Source organism: Nylanderia fulva, unplaced genomic scaffold (genome assembly GCF_048542155.1).
Source record: "Nylanderia fulva isolate GAGA-0341 unplaced genomic scaffold, ASM4854215v1 Scaffold7, whole genome shotgun sequence".
Taxonomy (NCBI): domain Eukaryota; kingdom Metazoa; phylum Arthropoda; class Insecta; order Hymenoptera; family Formicidae; genus Nylanderia; species Nylanderia fulva.
The window spans coordinates 1895096-1921266 of record NW_028190807.1 but is presented as its reverse complement, the minus strand read 5'-3'; the positions used below and the strand labels follow the sequence as shown (position 1 = coordinate 1921266).

Sequence of the window (26171 nt, the reverse complement as noted above, 5' to 3'; positions counted from 1 at the left end):
AGTATCAGAATATATATATTATTAATTATATATAATACAATTATATTAAAAATTAAAAAATGATAATTCGAGTGCGCAAAATATAAATAATAATAATTGTATAATTTATTGTAGAAAATATAATATAAAAGGAGAAGTAGAGGTGAATAAAAGATTCGAGAATATATAGAAGGAATTTTTAATATTATCTTGAAGTTTAACATATTTTGTTCTACATGACTAGATTATAAAAGCAATTAAAAATTTATGTGATTTAACAATATTAAATATGCATCACAAAATGTTATAATAGATGTACATTGAAATGTCACAATGTAAGTGTGCATTCTTTAAGTTCTTTTCTTTAAGTTGACAAAAAGTCACAATAATTTATCTTGCTCCTATACATATACAAAATTATTTGAGCCTTGGTATGACAAGAAATATAAAAGAATTTTTATAATAATTTGTAACATGGAGATATAATAGGTATATAACAGACACGCTTGAGAAAGATAAGGAGAATCACGATAAAAGTTAAATGTCTTATCATATATAAATTCCTTCAATTATTATTTTTCTCCAAATGCCTCTAATACGTGAAGTATACTTGTTTGGATATTCTTACTCTCTTCTCTTCGAGATTCTTTATATAGATATAAAAAGAACGCATTGTAAAGAAACTGCAACAATTCGTAAAATATACTCTGTAAACAACAAAGTGCACAGATACTATTTTAAAATATTATAAAATAAGAAAATGACTAATTTTTTTATATAAAACATATGTGTAGCCATAAACATTGAGAATATACAAAAAGAACCATATAATTTTTTTTTCAATCGATTAATTAATGCGCATATACGTATATATAATGTCACATTATTAATATCTGTATAAGTATTTTTTAATCATATATTATTGTATTATATATATATATATATATATATATATATATATATATATATAATATAGTATTATATATATATATATATATATAATACTATATTTCTCTCACTCTCTCACTCTCTTTCTTTCTTTCGACTTGATGTGAAGCGAAATTTAGCTCTGTACTAACTTTATTGTTCTCAAATATCTTTCTTAAAATTTAAGATAATAGCAATTTATAGAACAAGTATATCCTGAAAGCTATTATGCAAGTTAATATCTATATCAAAACTAATTCTAATTAATCTAACATAATCTTCAATATCACGTTTTGTGTGAATCCAATTCCAATATTTTCAGCTCCACAATATTAATCCTAAAGTGTGTACAAATCCACAACATATGTAATGTGTGTATTACATCTAAATATTTCTTTTCGTGTGAAAAATAAAATTATATGACTTCAAAATTATAATGTATATATTATTACACACACACATACATGCACACACGACCGCACACATCACTCACACACACACACACACTTACACGCTACAAGCATATATTTGTCGCATATGCCTAATTTTATATATAATAACGCTTTGCAATTGATTACTACAGCAGCGATTATAAACTTTATAAATTTTTTATGTATCCTCAGAAATTGCATATAACAAACACTAATTATATTACGCCAATATCTAATGCCTTATACATAATATCTCGGGCACCACAAATTTGCTTCCAGTTGTAGACTCTTTGGCGAAATTAATTTGATGCCGTCTCTTTACATAATTTCTTAATTTTTAATAACCAATATTTTGATAATTAAATTTTTACTAAAAATCTCAAATTTAATTACATACTAAAATTTTACAATTTTGAATCATTTATAATTAAAAAATATATTCGCTTCAAGACTAAAATAAATCTATTTAGTTTTTAGTTTAGCCTCTCTAATCTTTGTAGTCGATATAGGGTGCCTGAGACATCCCAAAGATTCTTTAAAGTATAATTGTTTTTGCATGAAAAGAATCTAATATTTTATTATATAGAGATGATGTATAATATCGATTTTTCTCCGTTTTGTTAAAATGCTATATCATATTTTATGCAAAAATTGTTGATTATACATTTAAAACATCTATATCACCTGAAATGAGAGAAGTACGAATAATTTTATTTTATATTACACAAATCGCGTTATAAGAATATATATGTGAATCATGTAACATCTTGTTGTAAACATCCAAATTTCCTACACTAGGGTAGGGAGAACTAAATCAAAAGAAAGCATTAATTAAATTCTAAATGGATTGTGTGAAAAAAAATTATTTGTCTGATTACATGGTAGGTAAAAAGTAAGTATTCTTAAAATAAGAAACAGGCAATGCAGACCGACAAATTTTCTTATTCTTAAGATATAATTGTAATATATAAATTCTACAGTTCAATACATTGATATTCAATCAGGATAGTTTAAAGATGCACGAATGTGAAATATTATACAAAAAGCATTGCCATCACATATTAATTATATGCGCGATTAAATATTTACCATAAAAATTAAATAACCAAGAAATTATAAGTACAACTCTCTACCAGTACAAATATAGAATTTAATTCGTTATTAAAATATAACAGCTACGCGCAATTTTCGAAACACAAAATATAAAAAGCTGATTACCATAATCAAACATTGCTAAATTAGTTATTTCATTGATTTTATCAAATCAAAGTCCGCATTATATATTTACATGGTAAGTACAATAATAAATTTCTATGCACATTGAAAAAATAAAATTGAAATTTAATTTATCTTAAAATTCATATAAGTTCTGCAACTTATAGAGTCCACGCAGTTTTTGTAAAGATAGCGTATTATTAGATTTTTCAAGTAAATTTAAAAAATATATGTATATATTTACTATATTTTTTTGTACGATTTATGTTGTATAATAGTAAAATAAAAATTGATGAGCATAAAGCTTAATATAGTGAAGTTAGCACAAACTTTTGTAGATTATTATTAAAATAGAACAATGTTTTAAATGAGTGTTTTCATTTTATACATCATTTAATGTAAATCACATCAATTTCTACTAAACTACAAAATTGGAATTCATTCTTTCGTCTATTGTTTAACATCAAGTTATTTGTATAACTCATTAATCATCTTCTAAATTTCATGAAATATTAACATCAATTGAACGCTTATTTCATTTAAATGTTTTTATAGAAACTACCGAGAGTTATATATATAAAGGCAACATTTTTAAATCTTCTTTTATGAAATTAAATCTATATGTTCTCATAAAATCGAGGTAAATATCTTTCATCCAAGTACTTTTTCTACTAAATCAAGTCATCATTTTCAAGATCGAAAATGAGGAGAGCACATATACGTCATCAAATTTATATCTTTTTTATATTAAAATGTAATAAATTCCAAATTTATTTCTTTCTCTCTCTCTCCCTCTCTCTCTCTCTCTCTCTCTCTCTCTCTTATGCACAATTTTATTAATGTCTTGTAATAATCTAATATTGCTTTGCTTTTTAAATAGGAAAAATATTCGCATAACATATTATAGACTAATTACAAGGTCAATAATGTTAAAACCTAATAACGAATTTCCGAGAAAAATATTATATATAAGCAAACACTTTTCAATGTACCTTCACAAAAATATTAGACATCACGAAAAAATTTGTATATAGATTTTAATATAAAAATTAATGTGCGATAACCCGCATATCACGTTAAATACATTCCGAAAACTTTACCCTGAATTTATAACCACAGTTTGAAGGAAGGCACAACATATAATCATAACAATTAATTATAAAATGGCACAGATTCATCTATCATTAAGCACAATAAATTAAAACAATAATTATATTCTTACAAACAGCTAATAGAGGATTGACAAAAACCGTTAAACTATATCGTTAAATAATAAAAAGAAGGATAAGAAGCGTTAATCAATTCCACATTTACGAAAAAATGCATGAAATGCGGAGTATCCGATATATCATTTGTAGAATGGCAAAAACCGCGCTACATCGTTGAGATTCGAATATATATTGTTATTGGAAAATGAAAGATTTACCCACGTTGAGAAACTCGTTGTTTAGCTGTATCCTAACTGCACTTTACGACACTGGCAAAGCCATTTGATAATACGCGCGTTTCGCTCGACGATACTCGGCGGATCGTTTACCCTTTGATTACACTCGTCGTTACCCATACCGATGCTGCAGTTATTTTGCCACTGGTTACTCTGACTTGTCTGATTATTGCTGACCCAAGAATAGAGACCCAATGCCGAATCTACGGAGCTGACGCTGTCGAAGAATATGGGCGACGATGACTTGGAGTCGGGTTCCGTGATACGCTGATAGTTATCCGAATCCAATCCTAAACGGTCGAAGAAATTCTCGAGTTGAGTCATCGATCGCGGAGGACGGGATGATACTTTGCTGGAACGACCATTATCCTGACGCCAATATCGATCACTGATATCCGATTTTGATCTTAGAATCGGTCGACCGCGACCTTCCTTCCAACCATCAGAAAACCTAATATATAAAAAACGTTATGAATAATATAATGATAGAAAATTATATGATATATAATTTTCAGACCATTCCGGTAAGTATTTTATAAATGTATCATTATTATTATTAAATATATTAAATAAGTACGAAAATAAAAGATGTATGAATACCTCGAATTACAGGTCGGACTATAGTCTGTTTGACTATTGCTACTTTCAGAATCCGGACTATAGTGTCTTACAACCGGTGGCAGTGTACCACCAATGTAACTGCCTTTCCTCGATCGGTCTTTCTCGGTGGAATGTTGCGTAGATGCTCCACTATCTCTACGGATATGAGTCCAACAATCCTGGGAAGAAATTGACAATTAAAGTTGAACAGTCTTGCATTATATGTATAGTATTATGTATATATTTGTACCTGTATTCTAGGTGCTGGTTCGCTGCGATGAGTACAGTGTCCAGAGGAACCACCAGAGTCTCTGGCTGTCGCGCCGTGGCTCAACTTACTGGAGCCCGATGATTTCTGCGTTCGTCCACCTGAAGATAACACACTGCTTGCATCACCACCGCCAGATCCCAAAGATCGCCTAATATGACGGGAGCTAAAACTCAATGAGAAATTAATTTATTAATTATTTTATTTTTTGAAACTGACTGTTCCTTTGAAATTAGACACAATGTAATGATATAATAAGGATTTACAAATTAAATTATCTACCTGCGATAGCAAACGGCGTCACGCTTAAAACTGTGATCTGAATAATCCGAACTAGTCTCGTAATCCGGACAATTGCTCGTGTTAGTAGCTTGGTGATGGGCAGACGGTTTCGCCGATAATTTCGTGGATGCGCGAGGTGAGAGAGACGCCCGACGACGCGTACTTGTGTGGAGATCCGGCAAAGACTTGTGACATATCGTATTCTCCACCGACGGGGAGCTATTTGACTTGCGACCGGATCTTCCGGAAGTGTGCGAGTGCGAGTTGCTTCTGCCGAACTTGAAACGGACATCCTGCGGCGCGCAATGCTGCAAAACGAATAATATATAACGTTACAACCAGTCCTTTGTCGATAAATATGTATAAATTTTTTTAATAAAGCAGATAAATAAATAATATAAATAATTGTTATAAGCGATTATATTTCAACGTAAGGCAAAGGTAGTGCAACTTCTTACCAATATACGATCTTCGTCTCGACAGCCAGGCGAGAGACTTCCAGGTGAGTATCGAAATTTTTCTTCTCGCGTTACGGACACGCCGTTACTTTGTGTCGTACTCTGCGGCGGACTGTCCGGAAAGAATACGTTCTCCTTGCTGTCGGTGTTTAATAGCCGCCGCAGCTTTGTTTGCAATTGATCGCCTCCGGTACTGCTCGGGGGCCCTGAAATCGTCCGTCTCTGTGGAACCGGAACCAAACGTGGACTTTTCGGTGGCAGCGCGGGTGGCAGTGTTTGTTGAGGACTCAAAATCCCGTCTACTATGCAAAATAGCAACCTTTCATGATGATTTGTTACATTAAATAGAACTCGTATATATATACAGGGTCATCGAAAAGTATCGGACCCCTCTAATATCTTCAGTTAGAATGCATTTTGGAGAAAATGTCCAATAGCAAAATTGTATGATTTCAAGCGGGGAGTAAGATGATGACCTTGACTTTGACCTTAACCATGTCCTTCAAGATCATTTCAAGGTCAACCTAATTTTTGTAAATGGAACCCCCTACATTTTATTGCATATTCTTATAGCTTATCTCGAGAGCTTTCCAAAACACTATAATAAAACATTTTTTTCATTAAGTACTTTTTTAATTATACAGGTTAACCTTGTTAACTTCAACCTGTATAATTCAAAAAGTACTTAATGAAAAAATGTTTTATTAGTGTTTTAGAAAGCTCTCGAGATAAGCTATAAGAATATGCAATAAAAAATAGGAGGCAAAGTGCATTCTAACTGAAGATATTAGGAGGGTCCGATACTTTTCGATGACCCTGCATATATATATATATATATATATATATATATATACAGGGTCATCGGAGATATATATATATATATATATATAAGTAATAATAAAGTATTTATACATAAATCTTTTTTTAAAAACCGATAAACTCTATTTTTTTAAATTTCTTAATCTTGCTATTAGAACGTTAATTATATGTTATAAGTAGAATTACTCACAATCAGTTTTACTTATCTTTTGTATATATTATTATTATTATTATTATTATTATTATTATTATATTATTATTATTATATTATTATTATTATATTTTATTATTATATTATAATTATAATATATTATATCATAGATTAAATTATAATATATATTACATTATATTATAATTATATATATATATATATATATATAATATATATATATATATATATATATATATATTTTATATGTACAGCCAAGATGTGTGATGTGTATATAAAATTGTGATAATACTTGTAATAATAAAGTAGAACAAATGTTCGGTTTCTCTCGCAAGGGGATAAATTTCGAGGTGTAGTCTCGCCCCGACTGGATTATTGACAGCATACATGTTGCCGGATCACACTTGTGTATCCCCTGAGCTTACGGGATCTCTCCAGCGACTTACGTCTGTCCTGTTCGTGACACGAAGCCCAGCAGCAGGGCGGCGTCAAGGGGGTTGCCTGCAACTGCGACGGCGACGTCGGCTGCATCGAACAGACGGACGAGTTGCCGGTGCATTTTCGCAGTAATCTGGGAGGCGGTGCGCCGGGAGCGCTCAGCTGGGAAACCTGTAGGTGGCCGCTGTTTTTCAACTCCTGCTTCCGATCCAGCACGGTCTCGCTCTTCACATAAAAGGCTTTCGTCTCCTGCAGCAATTCCACAGCGCTCTTCCGCTTCCCTGTGGCACATATGCAGATGGAAAAACCCGTTAAGACATAAACGACATATTTCAACGTAATTAATCTGCTTCTTGAAAAAAAGGATAGGAAATATATATCACTTTCGAGTGAGATCATGTGTGCAAAAACAAATTTCACCTAGCTGCTAAATTTATGAAAGCGATCGCTATCTTTGTAGAATATTAACTTCCAACCACAAGTCTTTGATCTCTGATATTTTTATTTTAAGTCCATCGAATGTCACAGAAGTATCATATTTTATTATGGATCATATTTTATTATTATTAGAATATTTAATTTATTTCAATAAAAATTTGATGCAAAATGTCTTATTTTAAAATTTGTTATCTCATTTTTACTTATTCTTATATTTGTAATAAAGAGAAAATGTTGAGAAAGTCTCAAAAGACAATCGCTTATAGAAACTCATAAATATAACTGTTTAATATTCAATTCGATGCTCTTATTAAGAAGTGTAGTAAAGTGCTAATGTAGGATACACATGAACGGAGCACTTGCATACGAAATAGAATCTTACTGCCAATTAGAGCGCTTTCGTATAATCTTACTTATAGTAATTGGCAATTGGGCCAATTTCGTGTAGGTTCGCAAACCGGATATTCTCAATAAAAACTGACAATATGTAGAAAGAATCTTCACGGGAAAAAATGATATTGCTGTATTAAATAATAAATTTTTTTTTAAATAGAAAAATATTCTATTTTATACATATAATAAATCACTAATCAAATTCGTATTTTTACAGAATATCGGAATAAAGCGTGCATTTTCTCTTCGAAATAAAAAACTTTAAATAAATTTAATCAATAAGTGCACATTCCTTTTTTCGTGCGATCATTATTTTTATCGCAGCCTGACAATTGTCGTTTTTTTTTTAATTTTATTATAGATTGATCTCGTCAATGGGGTATACAGGAAGTGAATAGCGGCCACTTCTGTACTCATGGAAAAGAGGCACATGTTTTATTTTTCTTTTCATCTCGCGTCGCGTCCCCTCTGTTACTCGTGGCATCGTCCACCGATCGCGTCATCGTGCGACAACGACAACACGTATATGTAAGCATCTCGTCGAACGCGTGCAAAGATACGAGCGCTCGGTTAAGCGGCAGAGGGCAAGTGTTAACGGATGAACGGCAGCATCTGCGCGTTCTCCTTCTGGTGGTGAGCTCCCTCGCATCGCGTTCGCTTCGCCACTGATTGACGACATGTGCCACCGACACGCACCGCACATGTCTCCGTGGAAAATGTCGGATAAAACCCTTTCCTCTTCTCCGACACACGTGTTTCTCTCTTCGGGGAAAGACAACCGCCGACTGCGATAATAGCGGGGGACGCATGGCGATGATAAAGAGCCCGGACGACAGAAGCGCGACGTCAAGGCCACATATTATAATGTGGTACATATGGCGCAATCGACGAGGGAACGTAAAAAGCAATGAACTTTCCAGCGTTTGATGTGTAGGCACGACTTATTCTTTTCAACTGACTCGCAGATGCGGAAGCTTCAATATATTAACTTTAAACGTAAAGAAGAATCTTAACATGAGAATTTCAATTAATTTATAATAAGTTTCTCGGCAAGAGAGAGAATAGCCATCTTATCTATCCATCTATCTTTGTAATGTATTCAATAATTTCAAATGCAATAAGCCTGTAGTAATTACGCGATTTAAGAGATAAATGATGACGTAGGTTTCAGGACTTTTTTTCTTGCAAGTATTTTTTTATAGAGGAACGCAAAGTATATTTACTTTTCCCTTTGCGTTAAACGTTCAGACTTTATACTGTGATTAGAGAAAATTAATGTCTATTTCTCGGATCATATAGGTCATAATTGCGGAATACATATATGTGACGACACGGTATCGCAATGTTGAATTTGTTGAGTCGAATCGCGGCATTACATTCGCTATAAATTGTCGAAACGAGGCTATCGGACTATGACTATCGGCGCTCGTCCTTAATCGAACGTGACACGGTCTCGCACAATGGGACGTTAATGACGAAGATAAGCCGAATTGTCGCAGAAGCTTCAAAAATGGAACGGACAATTTTTTATTCAAATATATGCACTCGTAATTCTAAGAAAAATTTACGCACGCATTTCGTAAATTTTTTTTCACAGACGAATTTTTATCTCCTAGATTTATTAGCGAATGATCGCTTAAAAAGTGACCTATATATTTGAATTAGTAATCGAATAGAATATTAAAATTAGAACACGCGAAATCACAATACACATAGTGATTGACTTTTCATCCTAACAAACGATCAAGTTAATTCGCAATCACGCAATAATTCAAAATTATATTATCTATACAATGATACTTAATTATATCGTGCATTATTCTGTATATATCTTCTATTATTTTCTATTATTAATTTTACATTCCGTTTAGATTCGATTCTTTTCTACAACAGATCAGCATACCTACATATTCGCCAGTCATTCGCTAGTAAATTTATAAAATAGAAATTCGTTGCATCTGACAAGACTTGGAAAGGATTCGAAATGCATGGCATAAATTTATTCTTCTTCTTTCTTTTTCAAATGCACGCGTTAACAGTCCCTGACGCATCAATTCGCGATGCGATTCGCAATGCATTCGCTTGATTTTCACCTGTATGATCGGCATGCCGATGATGATTTCTGACGTACGGTGGTGCAGGATGCCTAGCCTGCTGCATGTCCCAGTAAGGATTCCGGCTGTTTCCGAAATTGTTCACTCTCGGCTGCTGCGAGGGCGAGGATGATTGCTTGCAAGGCAACCGGGCCATGGCAGTCATCATCTTCTTCACGGATTCTAAGCTGATTTACTTCATCGACGTCTCGCTCAGTTTGTTGCGCCGTCGTTCCAACCCCATTTTCGAGCTATTGTCTGTTCCCTGAAAGAGATCGCAAATAAAATAATGACATAAAAGATATAAGCGAAAATACTATGTAAGTTTGCTTACTGCTGGTTTTTTCAAGTATGTGATTAAATATTAATTTTATATTTGTAATAATATAATAATAAATTATATATATGTGTGTGTGTGTGTGTGTGTGTGTGTGTGTATTATTTATATATTTTTATTATAATATAAAATAATATAGAACGTAATATAGTAATATATCTTTGAAATAAATCCATGTTGAGAAATATATTAATTATAAAATATATACATTTATTAATACAAATTACTATATTGCAATTTAATGAGAAATGAGAAGTGTAAATCTGCTAAAAAGTGCATTTAAAATGTGTAATTTAATAATTACAATATAAAGACCATTGTTTCAAGAGAATATTCAGAAATTTCGTAGCGAATGGAATTAAGAGCACGTGAAATTCGCTCGAATATCGAATGAGAAAGTACTAGTTCTCGCGTCTAATTTAATATAGTATTTGATACCCTTACTGATCACGAGACCAGACTCGTCCTTACCACCGATTCCATAATGCTGGGACTACCTGTTTGTCTTATAAAAGGATAAAATGTATGCGACAGAAGAACACTTGTAATTCTCTTTATCAGATCCCGTTCTAAATAGCCATTCAATAGTCATTCCAATTTACACGATCGCGTCGTGTCACTCGTTTGGTAGCTCGTGTTCATGGGATCTCGTAACAATGCCGTTTAAATTAGTTGATGTATTCATGTAAAAGCTGGCGAGAGCTTTAAGATCTTCATATACAGACTGTCATATTTATCTACGCATCAGATGTATCATGAGATGTATTTGAGATGACAGCTTAATCAATTTAATCGTAAGCTAATTTAGATATATGTAACTCATATACAATGAAAGACATCATTTTGTCCAGTCATCTCATTCGAATAATATCATCCTATACTATACTACATCCTATACTAATCTATTTATTTTAATTCAGTTCAATTTAAAGCTTTAATTTACCGAAATTTATGAATCGCAGTTTTGTTGATTTCTACTTTATATAATTTAATAAAATGTTATCATAATTTAATTATATGTTATCATAATTTAATGAGAATTTTATCGAAACTGTTGTCATATTTATCTACGTATCAGATATAGTATCTACGATGACCATATTTTCTGAGAGAAAATAAAGGCAAAAATGAAAATTTTAGATTCTGTTTCAACATGTTTCCAAATCAATATGCGGCCAAAGTTGAGATCGACGAGCAAAAAAATATTTCTGTGACTATCAAAAGTCTACATATTTTTATAATTGGAAACTGATTCGACTATATTGAAATCCTTTGATTTCTTAAATAGATTCCGTTGTTTTTCGTACAAATTCTCATGTTAATACTATACATTAGACATTAAAACATTAAATAAAAGATAAAGGAGAAAATTGTAATATAAAGAACAACATATTTTAAAAATAAAGAACCAAAATTGAGTTTTGAAAAAATGAATAAATCTAAAGAACAGTTACTTGAAATAAAGGACTATCCTCTAAATTAAAGGACGAATGGTCAACGTAAATATATCATAGGATATATTTGAGATGATAATTCAATAAATTTTAATCATAAGCTAATTTAGGTACATGTAACTCATATAATGAAAGATATCTTTGTCCAGCCATCATTTAAATAATATCACCATGTACTAATCAATTAATTTTAATTAAGTTTAATTTAAAGCTTAAATTTATATATTAATGGCAGTTTCATTGATTTTCATTTTATATAATTTAATAAGATGTTAATTTTATTAAAATACTCGTCGTCCTTAATTTTAAATTATAATCCTATTGTAACCCAGCAAACACCGATATATAATTGTTCCATTGCTATAATAAAACGGAATATAACAGGTAATATAACGTATATGTTACATGTAACATCCATGTTAGTTGTAATTTCCCATTCATAGATGTAACATTTTAATATAACATATATTACAGTAGTTATATTGTAATTATATACCAAATAGCACATTGATGTATTGATAAGTCAGTTCTATCTTGGGATATAATGACCATATAACTACAATGTAATATATGTAATATTAAAAATATTACATCTATGAGTAGGAAATTACAACTAACATATACGTTACATGTAACATGCTTAAGTATATAACATTTATATACTGTGTTTGCTGGGAATTTTTAATTGATTATTAACTTTCATTAAAAATACATAAAGAAATAAGCTTAAATTTTGAATCAATGATTAATGATGAGATTTTATGTACGGTGAATAAAAGTTTAACAATTAATTTTTTAAAAATTCAAACAAAAGCAAAAATTTCAAGTGCTCGAGCAGCAATAATTTCGGCATTCATTTGATATCGAAGGTATCGATACCGAAGTGAAATTCGAGCGCGGTTCCACGTGCGGTTCGAACGTTGGCGTTTCGGAATGGTACGTATACATGTTGAACCAGCGAGATCGTTCGACTTGACCGAGCAAAAAGCTTGGCATCGTCTCTGTCTCTCTCCGCGAGTGCACATAAATATATATATATATATACGTATAAACCGCCGCGTGTTCGTGCAACACGTATATAAAGGCGGCCGATAATATCGCGGGGGTATAGAGTAGTAGAGGTCTACCGTGTCTCTCTGCCGTCGATGCGATGCGTTCGATGAACGGTATCCGTATCCCCGTGCATATGCACGTACAAAAGCGTGCGCGTAAGCGTGAGATGTCCTAACTGCATCGGACACCAGCCAGGACATGCATCGGCGATTGCGCGATGTCCGCGCGTGTAAGCATTCGCACGGCTGGCACACGCGCGCGAAAGAGGTAAACCGACACCTATAGCCAGCCAACTAGCAGTCGATTTGTATCAATCATTATTTTTCGTCGAGTCGGCGAATAAAATACAAAACGCGGTGCAACGTTACATTTTTCTGTTCTTCCTTTTTTTTTAATTTCAAGGAATTTCGAGGCAGTCGAAATTTTAGAAGCCTCTCCTTGCCCCGATTTTTTGTCGGCGAAGAAATTACTTCCTCGAATTTCAGGCGCGGAATTTCATTTTGATGCTATTCAATGGCATTCGGTAAATTGGAGCCAAGATCGTAGCAATTTTGCTGTCGCGAGCGCGCAAACGAACTTTAAATCAACATCATATTGTTCCAAAAGGAAAGAGAAATTGTATCGTCATTGTATAGCATGTCGAATTTGAATGAAATCACAATGAGCGCATTATTGTGACGGACGTGATAAAACTTCGAAAAGCGAAAAAAGTTTCTCCCTTAGTGTCAATCCTGTAACAGAGATTCCGTGTTTCCAAGCTCCCCAATGTTCCAGATGTTCACGCGACAAACGCGATGGGAAAAGGGAACATTCTGTCTTGTAGACGTCAAACACGTGTGCGTTATCGTACGCCTACGCACAGTACACGCAAGTGTGTGCACACTTGTCTCCGTTGATTATTGTTTGCATAGTCTGCTAGAGATCGTAGAGAACGTGGAAAACGGAAGCTGCCCACGAGGTCCCGCTTAAAACGATAAACTCTGGCGGTACCATTCCGTTTTAAAAGCACAATTAACAGAAAAAAAATTGTAAAAAATATATTCTTTAATTGATTATTTTATTCATTCTTTAATTGATTTTTCAGAAGACATATTTCATTCATTTTCTTTCCAATTTTGTTTCTTAAAAAAAGCTCACTTAATTTAAAAAGTAATTTTTAATTAGTGCGTGTTTGTATGAAAACCAAATCGTGAGAACATTTATATAAAAGTATATTTATCATTAGCAAGGTTTATTGTTTTGCAAATCAAACTTCTTTTTGTATATTTTTCTCTTTGAAATGTATTTATATTCCTGATACATTAAATTATCATGTATATGTACGGTGACCATATTCTCTGAAAGAAGATAAAGGACAAATCTAAAAACCTTAAGAGTTTGTTTGAACATGTTTTCAAAGGTTTTCAACCAAAAAAATCGACGAGCAAAAAAAATAATTCTCTATCAGAAATTATACATATTCTTTAAAACTGATTCGATGTACAAAAAAAATCCTTGATTTCTTAAGTTTAAAAAAAATTAATAAACCTAAAGAACAGCTACTTGAAATAAAGGATTGTCCTCTAAAATAAAGCACGGACGATCACCGTATTATATGCATAAAGGTGGAATCTTTAAATAACAATATGTTGAGAAAGGAAAAAGTGAACTATTTTATATTTGCACTGCAAAGTGTTATATACAGACTTGTGGGTTACAATAATAGGAATGTCCGGGAAATTAACCCACATATATCTATTAAGGGCTGAGTTCTGCGGAGGTTGATCGCCTTCACTTTCCGTAAGTTGTTGTTTATCGTTTGAAGAAAAACGTAAATCTCACATGTAAATAATACAGAATGTTTCTTAATTTAACAAATCACATTGCACATCTATCAATTTTTTATAAGCAATTGTTCTTTTTTTTATTCAGCTAACTAACAAATGACCCATCTATTCAAGTTCCACTTAAAGTTTAACGAAGAATAAAGTTGTCTATTTGCATTTCTCGAACATCTTTTGCGCCTCTAAAGCCCTGAAAATGACTCTCTATCTTCTTCCTGTCATTTATGACTTAAGAACCGCCGTCGGTTCCTTCGTGAAAAAATCGATTTCAAATAAATCAAGGAACCTGCAGATGAAAGATGGCTCTGTTGGTCGGAAACACATCGAATGTGAACGCGTTAAACGCGTATAGCAACCGCAGAAAAAACGTCAAGCCCAGGCAGATGGTCCAGAGATGGTCGTATACATATCTGCTCGTAAAACCATCGACGGATGTGTCGAATGAATCCGGCTGATCAACAGTTTATGGTATGCGCGCACAGCAATTGACCTACATTGTGTCGCAGGAAGACACCGGAACCCTAGTGACTAAATTATCAGGACACTGGACGGACGATGAGGGTACTGACGACGCACCGAGCATGAGGGTGACTTAATTAGCCAATTACTACCGCGCGTGGAGAATTGCTTAGTCGGTGGTCTTAGACCATCGGCAAAGAGAAGCGAGAGGGAGAGAAGAGTCCGAAATATCACTCGGATAGGTTTCGTTAGTCGGGGACGAGAACCCAGTCGCCGGGGATACTAGCACCCGAATCCAGGACAAGGCGATTGAAACGTCAGCTTTATCCTTGAACGGCGCAAAAGGATTCCCGGCTCTCTGACGGAATCAATTCGCCGCCTTCTCTTACTCGCGTTTTCATCTAAACCTCGCCTATATACTGACAGGTCTTATTGAGTATTGTAATAGAATTCGAAGGAATCGAGAGAGAGAGAGAGAAAGAGAGGAGTATGGATGATCGCGCCACACATTACATTTATAATATTTTTATTATACCCTAGCAAGTAATGTCCTTGTCCTACATCTGGCTCTCTTAAAAACATGAGGGTAAAAAATAATATTGTCCTTTTTGAAGAAAAAAAATTGTCGCAGTTATTGCTTGCTAAATATATAATGTTTGTTATACACGGAGAGAATTTTCTCTTATCATGGTAAATCGTGGGACAATATGATATTGGAAGAATTTTATAAGATTTTCTCTGGTAATATTTGCCACAATAAAAAATATATTAATACGTACATAGTAAAAATAATCGAACATATTTTATATCTTATTGTGGTAGATATAAATATTTTTTATTGTGGTAAATATTATTTATCCACAGAAACTCTTATAAAATTCTTGCAATATACCATATATTGTTCCACGATTACCATGATTTTCAGAGTAAATTCTGAGAGAAAATTCTCTCTGTGCAGAATTCATTGCATTTTACACACTGTAATTGAATTTACATATTCGGCGCATATACATATACGATGTGTTACAACATTTTTTATAAAATGTAACCAATGTTTGCTGTTATCTAAATAAAATTATATAGAAGATTATCAAGATGAGACTTTGGCGTTATCTTATCTTTATATAGATAACAAAAATATGTATTATCTATATCTGCATCTTAGATAAAAAAATATTATTTTTTTAGTCAATTATCTAGAATAATTTTCAGATAATTTTAGTTTAGAATCATAGCACCTAAAAATACTTAAACAGAAGAACTTAAGCAGAACTTAAGCAAATTTTGTTATAACCTTATTTATACATAAAAACAGTCTTAAAAATTATTATCTACAAAATGATCTAGACGAATCGCTATATAATTTTATCTTTTATCTAGATATATTTAAAACAAAATCATCTTCACGTTTTGATCTCATCTTTATCTAGCTAATTTTAAAAGTATCTAAGCACAACACTGAATGTAACGATATACATTTTTTGAAAGATTGTACACATTTCGCGAAATTCACGGCTTTGATGCGGGATACGTGACAAAATAATTGTGACAAAAACTGTACTGCGTCGACAAATAACACACTAATGAGATTTGAAAGAGCGCAGTGAAGTTCTGTCCACANTTGACGCTGGGGTCTTTCGCGAAAGGACGAATCGCGCGCTGTTTCCGCTTGTAACTTTCTGATTATTTGCCACGCGTAATAAAACGCTAGCCTTGCATATCCGACAAAAGCAGCATGGAGAGGAATATAGGATGCATTCATCGTCTAGTTCCGCGTAATTTCCGCGAGCAACCGATGGTTGACCGTGTATGAGCAACGTGTATACGATTACGCGGTTAAATGTTAGTAATTGTTTGTTATTCCGTCATGTTCCGCAAACGAATTATACGAATTATACTCCGCGAAAAAAGAAAAGCGAAATACAACAACGTAACGTTGCATACTTTTTCAAAAGAAACCGCATTTTCCTTCCGGGTCTCAGAGGGACTTTTCGCTCACAGCAGACCGCTTGCGGTCGCACTTATTAACACGCGAGACGAAAATAATTGTCGTGAGAAAGATATTTTTCTTTCGTTCCCCTTTCTTTCGAGTAACAAAACAACACGGGGTTTATAAATGAAACGTCGGCGGGACTTATCAGTTCACTGAATGAGAAAGGACGATTCTCTGGAAACAAATGTAACGTGTGTGCGTTGCAGAGAAATTCAATAGAATGTCATCGAGGTAACACGTGGATGTTCGTAATGACCTTCACGTTCACTCAAGGAAACATACGCGTGACGTAAAATATATAATATCGAGCTTTCTGTCACACAGATTTCCGGTTTTGTCTGGGCCAATATCGAGCCGAACGATCGTGCAACTTCGCCAGCTTATATACAGCTCCTGAACAGTTGTTCATTCTCTCTCCTATTGTGATATAGCTATCTTTCCGGTTCTATCTCGCAGTATGTACTTGAAATGTTTAAACCAACGGGATGAAGTAGATGTATATATATATTTAGCGAAATGAATCCGGGATAAAATTAAAACTCCATTGTTTCGCATCGAACGCGTCTTTTACATCATCGTTGCCCGGGGGAAAAAAAAGCGATAGACCTTATAGATGTATAAGCTCGCCAAGATCTCTTGCAAACATCTTTTACAATGTGCAAGCTCGCCAAAGTTTTAAACAATTATATATCTCTGTTAATTAATCGATGTTGCAAAGTTCATCCAAGTATATGCGATCTTTCCTCGTGAATTTACAGATTAAAAATTTTATCACGCGAGAAAAAGTTTAATTAACCATGGTTTAATTAATTCTCTATACACAAGGGATGTATTCACACCCCGGACACAGCCTTTGAGCGCACCCTACTAACCTTCACGAGGCACGTAAACGGAAGGTTAAAGATATCTTTTATACGTCATACTATATATAATGACGTAGGTGCAACCTTACGTTTTTTAGACTTTTAGTTTTACACGTGTCGCGCATAACGTGTTTTTTGCGATCTCATTATGTAAAAGCATTATGCGTAAAGACGCACAGGACCCTTGCGTCACTTTGCACTCGTATTTTTTTAACAGCGTCATTAACAAAAGTTTAATTAAATTACAGCGTATTAAGAAATTATCTGGCATCGCGTAAAATAAAAAAAGATCAAAGTGAAGAAGAACTTTGTGGAGAGCTTGAAACTAAAGTTTGTAAATTAAGTCGTAGCAGAGCGTTAGTGGAGATATTTTATACTGATTATACATGTAAGTTTTAATTATCTGAAGCATAGAAGGAAATCACATAAATTTTTATAAGCTTGTCTCGGACCGTCGAAAATATTTCTACACATATATTACGGAACAAAGTTTCGCCCGCTTGATGCTTCTAATTATACCTTTAATACTTCGGTACTCGCTCTTTCCTCTCGTCCTTCTTGTTTATTCGTTAAATTAGAAAAGGGATTTTGTTTCTGTTTGCATATAATTCTGCAGCAATACCGCGGATCGATACACACCACTTTCTCTGGCCACTCGGCGGTGCGCTATTTCCATCTCGCTTTTGACATTGAATTCAGCCTCATGCACATTCCCGAGGAATAATAGACGAAGCCACTCTGCAGGGAGCGAAAGTAGCGCAGACAAAACCTATATTGGATACGCCGTCCGCAACGGATCCTTTAGAAACTGTCTAAATGCGATGCCCCGATGCCAAAGTCGTGAATGTATAATATAATTACTGGGAAATTGTTCAAATTTTAATGAGATTTTTTAATGATAACAGGATGTCCAGTAGATTCAATAAAAAAAATTCTCTGATTTTTTAGTATTATTTTTTCCAAATATATAATTTGTATATATCCATATGATAAATCAATTAAATGTTAAATCATGAAATCCTTGGGATATTTTTGTCAACAATGAAAAGGTTCGGAAGTTAAAACAACAAAAATTTAAATCAATTATACAATCATTATGTACGATAATCGAAACAAACATGTCACTATAAACTATTTAAATAATCACCTTTTTTATTTATTTATATCAAATTTTTAGTTTTATCTCTATTAAACACAACGATTTTTAACAACACAGAAAATTAGTGTGCTGGGAGTCGAGGAAAACTTTATATTTATTTAATAAAAAATTTCAAATTATTGAGACAAATGTAGAATGTGAAAAAATCCAGATAAATAGTAAAATTTCCTAACTTTTTTCCCTGACAATTCCAGATTCATAAAATTCCCTGACAATGTCCGTATACGTAATTTTGTTAGACATTAATTGAACCGCGATTCTCTCTCTCTCTCTCTCTCTCTTTATTTTTTATATATATACGGTACGATAATAATTATCAATATTTGTCGGTTGCGAGATCCCGCGATTGAGAGGAGAGCCTTGCGGTATCGCTTTTTACGGACGACGATGACACATTGACGTCGTTACGCGAGTTTCGAAGCCGCTGGCTCCGTCATTCCTCTCCAGTCGCTTCGCCCTCGAAATGTTTTCATATCACAAAGTGTACCGGGGAACACAACCAGCCGTATCTCCCGTGTTTTGAAACGCTCGCCTGGCTTACAAAAGGCCGTCGTCGCTGTGGAAAACTGGTACGGAAAATGTCACGGCCTTGTCTCTCCTGGAGAGCTTGTTTCGATACACGGCGATTACGAGCGCAAATAGTGCCCTACAGCCGAGATGTGATCCCGGGGATCTCGAAAATAGCCATTTAATATCGGCGAACGAGCTAACGAAATTACGTGATTTCCCATATATAGCTTTCGATATACATATATATAGTAATTTCTGATGCCGGATGCGGAAACGGTATCGGTAGCGCGAAACGTTAACGCAGGCGAATGCCTGATGGAGGTTTAGATTATTTTTAAGTGGGCGTAATACGCGGATATATACACATCAGCATTTGCGATGTAATTTAAACGAGTGCAACGGTGTTAACGAAGCATATCGCTGGAAAGGCCAGCAGCTGTTCTTCCCCTTCAAGTTCCGGATTGGCAGTAAACGTTATTTTTTTCTTCAAATGTTTTTCAAATGCAAATATCAATGCTCGAAGAACCAGATTCACCGTTATCAAGGTATACAGTGTCAATATATTAATACTGTTTCGATAAGTGCCTTCCGCATACTTCTACGTAATGATAAATCTTGGGCAAAGTTTATATCAATAGGAGAGATAGATTAGTATTATCTCTAATTCACATATAAAACACAATAAAAAATATATTTGCTTTAAAGTATTTTTTTCTGATAGATATTTCGACTCAGAATCGAGAAAGAAGAATCTATATACACAGAGAAAATTTTCTCTTAGAATTTACCCTGAAAATTATTGTATATAATCGTGGGACCATATGGTATATTGGAAGAATTTTATGAGTTTCTCTGATTAATATTTACTATATACAATAAAAATATGTTCGATTAATTTTATTATGTACGTATTAATATTTTTTATTGTGGTAAATATTAATCAGAGAAATTCTTATAAAATTCTTCCAATATCAATATTATCCCACACTAAAAAAATTTGTTAACTAAATTATTATTTTGTTAATTGCACATATATTAGTATTTAAGTTAAATATACGTTTTGTTAGATTTAATATGTTATATTTAATTTAAATATTTTTATATATGTACGATTACCATAATTTTCAGGGTAAATTCTAAAAGAAAATTCTCTCCGTGATGAATGACAGTACAGTTTCGCTTTTATTTTAATCGATAAAATAAACTTGCAATAACCGCAGCTGCTTTTTAGAAATGCGTCAGCTGGACGTAATTAAGATGTAATGACGGCGATTACGCAAGGTCGAAGGTATCGAAATATGGTTGGAGTTTTAGAAACCGGAAGGAAATCATAATTTTCATATTGCAACTGTACATACATATATACACGACTATGTCGATACTATTGCAAACTCTTCGGAAGGAGCGCGTTAGCATAAAAGTCGGTCATTCTCGAAATCTTACGTGACCATCAGCGACGAGCTTCCGGCCATATATAAAAACGCATAAATAACGTGCGATCTCTATGTTGTTACCCATTTTTAACGCCTAGTAATATATACAACACGTTATAATAATGGGTCTACCGTAAACAGCATACATATATACACGACTGGATATGCACGTAGGTGGGAAATGCGCCTTGTTGTTTAAAAGCTAGCGGTTTTCATCACATACGTTCTCACACGTGTGTGCGTAACTCTGTCTATTCATGGGATAATAAAGTAAGATGCCAGAGGATATAATGCGCGGCGAACACATTTTGCGCTCGATTAGAGGCTAATGTCAAGGTCCTCTTTCTCTTGATAAAGGGTGAAGTCATCTTTATTGCGCGAGATCGAAGTACCATGGCGTATATTTTACATTATTACGCGATAATTCAATTTCTTGTGACGGATAATGAAAGCTCTACGAGAAAACTCTACTGATCAACGGCTTCGGAAAGTTTGTATTCATTTTGATTCTGCTTAAGTACCCTGCACTAATCTTAAATGGATTTTGGTTTTAAATCAGCTGGTTTTTTTATATGTGTGTTGTAGCTCGTAACCTGATTGAACAAAAGATGTAATAGCTGCAAAGATAAATAATAAACAATTACTACGTTACAGTCAGTCAAACAACTCGTAAACCCCGAGTTTTTCATGTTTGACTGGTTGTAAATCAGTATAATAATATATAATAATTATCTATTATTTAGCTTTGAATATATTATATTTTTTGTTTGGTAGATCAAAAACTATAACATACGAGAAAACTAGCAGATTTTACTAAGATTCAATTTTATTTAGGATATTAGTGTAAGGTTTTTGAATTTATATGGAATTCTGGATGAAATTAAATCTTGATAAAATTAGCTGATTTTTTTATATATCGTAGCTTATAATCTACTAAACAAAAAAATGTAGTAAGCTCAAAGTTAAATAATAGATAGTTACTGCTTTACAATCACTCAAATACGAAAAACTCAAGTTTGACTGGCTGTAATTGTCTGTTATTTATCTTTGCACTTATTACATCTTTTGTTCAACAAGTCATATAAGCGACATATGAAGAAATCAGCTGATTTAATCGAAATCTATTTTTACATAAAATTAGTGCGAGGTACTTTATCAATGCTTGATTTGAAGAAAATTTTTACAAAATGGCGGTGACAGAGCTCTGCAACGATGACCACTCGTTTCGGACAGTGCCTTACGGGCGACCTACTAGCTGCTCCAATTTTTGCTGTAGAACAAAAAACCAAATTTTTTTTAATTCTTTATATCATTAGCTAGCGAACTACGTACGGAAATTAAAAAATAATTGTTTTTGTAAAAATGACACAAGTTTGAAGAAAAAGTTTCATTTTTTGACGAAAAATTTTGCACAAAATTGTTTGTAAAAAAAAAAGTTTACAACGGAACGTAAAATCCGTACGTAGTTCGCTGACAAATGTATCTTAGAAGCTACAGTTTAAATTTGAAGTAAATCGGTCAAGATTTGTGGGAGTTATGAGGTCGCCCAGTTTGAAAAAAGTGATTTCGAGAAAAACGCGTTTAAAGTTTTATGTAACTTCCAAAAATGACACTTAGGAATTTGTTTCCGTTATAAAACCTTTTTTTTCTTATTTCTAAGATCTTAAAGCATCATTTAAGCAAAAAAAAAAAAAAACGATTTTTTGAAATTTCTACAGTGGCCTAACCCTAATTTAGATTAATATTGGTCATTCTAGGTCTGACATATTGTTGTAGCGACAAAGATATTGTTATGGAATGCAAAATGTGAAAGCATTTTAAAAATCGCGAAATCATTTATTTTCATCGATGTGTATAATTTAATTGGTTCCGATTCCGAAATCTTATCAATGTTAGTAAATAAAAAAAATTGGTTGAAAGAACTATGTCGATTCTGCTAATTAGTAGAATTTACTAATTAAGTCCAATTCTCAAGATATTAAAGCAACTCTCGAGCCAAACATTTTAGAGCATAAGAAGGAATTAGACAGAGATCGTACTTATAATTTCAAGAAACTACCTTTCGAAAAATTCTTTCGAAATTACCGGTTACATTCCACGTATTTTTCTGTCGTAATAAAGTGGCTCTAGGCGATAATTACCTAATTTAGTTAAGTATTAAAAATAATATTAATTTCTCTCTCAATGGGAATATCGATTATAAAGAAAGCGAATGTTTACGATATGACGTGGTTATCGTTCACCAATAAGCACAAAAAAATTCGAAATAAAGAATAAATAGAAAAATCCAACAAAATTTAATGAATTTATACGTTCCATTAAAGTACGCGAAAGCACCTAAGTAAAAGTGAATGTATTCTTTTCAATATCCATTTCAAAAAGCAACGACGAAACTCGCCGAGTGTGCGATAGTAATCGGAAGAATTCCCTGCCATGTGCAACACGCGACAGTATTGATTAAAGTGCGAAATTCGAGATTTTAAAGCGAGTTTACTGCTTATAGATTGATTGTGAATGGACCGATCGATTCGGAAGAAATGTGAAGATCTTGTTAATCTCATTAAAATTTCGTGCATGAAACAAATTAATCGCAAAAAGACATACATTTCCATAACTATGAAAAATAATGTTTCTTGTCCCTATAATTACTTTATTTATTTATTTCTTCGATAGCGTTAATGATTTCGATATATATATATATATATATATATATATATATATATATATATTGAAAAAATGGAAAAATCGCTCTCTCGCTCTCTTCTTTTTTTTTAATTTGTGTCTAGAAAAAAAAACAGAGAATCGGTAAAGTCTTAACGTGTCGAGTGAATGTTTATGACCTATAATAAAATATGAAAATCGATAAAGTCGTAAGTTTTATCGCACGCGGATGTGAACATCCATGTGAACTTTATCGGGAAATTGACCGATCTCCTCGTAACGCGACTGCGGCGACGACGACGACGGAATGAGATGAAGACAGCGTCCAATAGTTCAATTAACTCGAGTCTACCGGAGTAACATGAATATTTAAACGAGACACACGAAACCACAACGAGAACGTGTTTGAACCAATGAATTCGAATTGTACATCTCGTTCGTGCCTAGATCATGATCATCAACGTTTATTCACGCGTCATACAATCCATTTGCAAACACGTCCTTATCGCATTTAATTGATAGATGATACTCCATATCGGCATTCCACAATAATATATTAATAATATTCATAGAAATAGATTCCAATCTAATCGAGATAAAATAGAGATTGTTTCAGAGAATTGCGCGATCATTTCGGAATGAAAAGTGTAACGAGAACACAACTTTTAAGATTAGAAATACAATATTAAAAAATACAATGATGTAAGAGCATATATGTATATTAAAACTTTTTTGAAAAAAAAATACTTAAATGTCTTTATCGCATTTAATTGATAGATGATGCTCCATATCGGCATTCCACAATTAATAATATTCATAGAAGTAGATTCCAAGTTAATCAAGATAATAAAATACAGATTGTTTCAGAGAATTTCGCGATAATTTCGGAATATGAAAAATGTAATGAGAACATATTTTTGTAATTAGAAATACAATATTAAAAATTATAATGATGTAAGAGCATATATATGTACATTATAACTTTTTTAAAAATAAATACTTAAAATAATTTTATTCATGCCTTATAAACAAGGCTTTCCCTTTTCACTTTCAATTGATATGCATTTTGTATAATTTATGCATATTTTTTCATTATTATATATGAAAAAATATTCCTACAGATATCAAATTGTAAATATCAAAATTAGATTATAAATTATGTATAATCAATATCTATTATATTTTACTGGTGTAAAATATAATAAATATATATGTGTTAAATATATATCAGTAAAATTAAAGACAATTTAATAGCAGTTTGCATTTAAAAATATATACTACTTCAATATTATTTTGAACAATCTTCATGTAGAAATTAGAGATAAAATACTAAAGCTTCATTTAATTAAATTTAAATAGCTTCATTAAAGCGTTATTTTTTGCAATATACATGTACAGTTTCCACTTTTTCTACACAAACACAATGCTAACAATACATTGATTCGCTCAAGGCACAATATTTTTTATAGAAATGTAGAGACTCGAATTTCAGCGATAACTTCCAACGTTTGCAAGTCTCAATGATTAATAATTCAAGCCTCGCGCAATAAATGTGAATCAATATTCAACAACAGCTGATCGGTCGACGAACAAATTTATCCCTTTCGACATTAATTATGAATTGTCACGTTAATTTAAAATTTGTCGGCAAAATAAAATTAAAAAAAATCATAGCAAGTATATATAAAGTAAGCATGTCGATCAGCTGCTACAAAGTACACGTATAACGTCTTGTTCCAAGAAAAAGGGAAAAATAGGTATCTGGATTTCTAAATGCGTGCGATTGCAACAAACACGCGACAAAAAATATATGCATATTAATGAGACACTTAAGCGTACACGTTGCGATATACTCACAATTGACGTTGCAGAGTCAGCATAGCGGCGTTTTCGGGAAGAGGGACGCGCCGAAGAGGACAAAACACCGTGAGGAGAGCACATTCGCATCCAGGATGTACTTGGCCTCCGGGATGATCAACGGCCGGCGAACGTGCGTTTCGCACGCATCCGGCTGGTCTTGTTGCACTCGCCAAAAAAAAAAAAAAGAACCTCCCAAGAGATCGAACGACACTCCCGCGTGCTCGCAGGAATAAATATACGAATAATGTACGCGCTCACGCCGCGTCTCGCTTTGACATAATATATCGGCTGACTGACCCCGCGTGCCCCCGCGACTGGCTGGCTCTCACTACTAGCTGCTGCTCCGCGACTCTCTGCTGTTGCTCGTCGATTCGCCGTTCGCTCGATCGCGGCGCACAGCAACGGCGCGGCGACGAGGCGGACTAGAAAAGGGAGAGGGAGCGTGAAGTTGGCGTCGATCCCCTCCACGCGGTCTGACGTCTGACGTTAGGCGCTCGACAGCGCTCAATGACGCTCGCTGGGAGAGTTTCGATCATTTGTAGCGAATTCATGATCGCGCTAAAGGCTGCTGTACATAAAATGCATGATATTACGCGATTAATTGAAATGTAT

General features: G+C 33.3%; 1 protein-coding gene across 3 annotated transcripts; it reads right to left on the bottom strand.

Annotated features, from left to right (window-relative positions):
- Positions 1-160: 160 nt before the first annotated feature.
- On the bottom strand, positions 161-25994 carry LOC114934587 (uncharacterized). 3 transcript variants are annotated; one of them, XM_085488679.1, is made up of 8 exons: positions 25557-25994; positions 9955-10219; positions 7039-7311; positions 5605-5906; positions 5147-5454; positions 4847-5036; positions 4597-4775; positions 161-4447 (listed from the first exon to the last, which is right to left on the bottom strand). In XM_085488679.1, exons 2-8 carry the CDS (start codon positions 10121-10123, stop codon positions 4000-4002), a joined length of 1869 nt encoding a protein of 622 aa, XP_085344805.1. In that variant the 5' UTR covers positions 10124-10219; positions 25557-25994; the 3' UTR covers positions 161-3999. The 3 variants fall into 3 exon arrangements, with proteins under 3 accessions (XP_085344805.1, XP_085344806.1, XP_029163080.2); XM_085488680.1 differs by having other exon boundaries at positions 5605-5903; XM_029307247.2 differs by having other exon boundaries at positions 4847-5030; positions 25557-25991.
- Positions 25995-26171: the final 177 nt, after the last annotated feature.

Bases quoted from the DNA above. Each gene is read 5' to 3' on its own strand.
- LOC114934587 (XM_085488679.1), bottom strand. From the start codon at position 10,123: ATGATGACTGCCATGGCCCGGTTGCCTTGCAAGCAATCATCCTCGCCC. The intron at 5,455-5,604 runs GTAAGAAGTTGC...TTCGTTTTGCAG, and splicing joins GAGACGAAGATCGTATATTG to CATTGCGCGCCGCAGGATGT. The intron at 4,776-4,846 runs GTACAAATATAT...ATTTCTTCCCAG, and splicing joins AACCAGCACCTAGAATACAG to GATTGTTGGACTCATATCCG.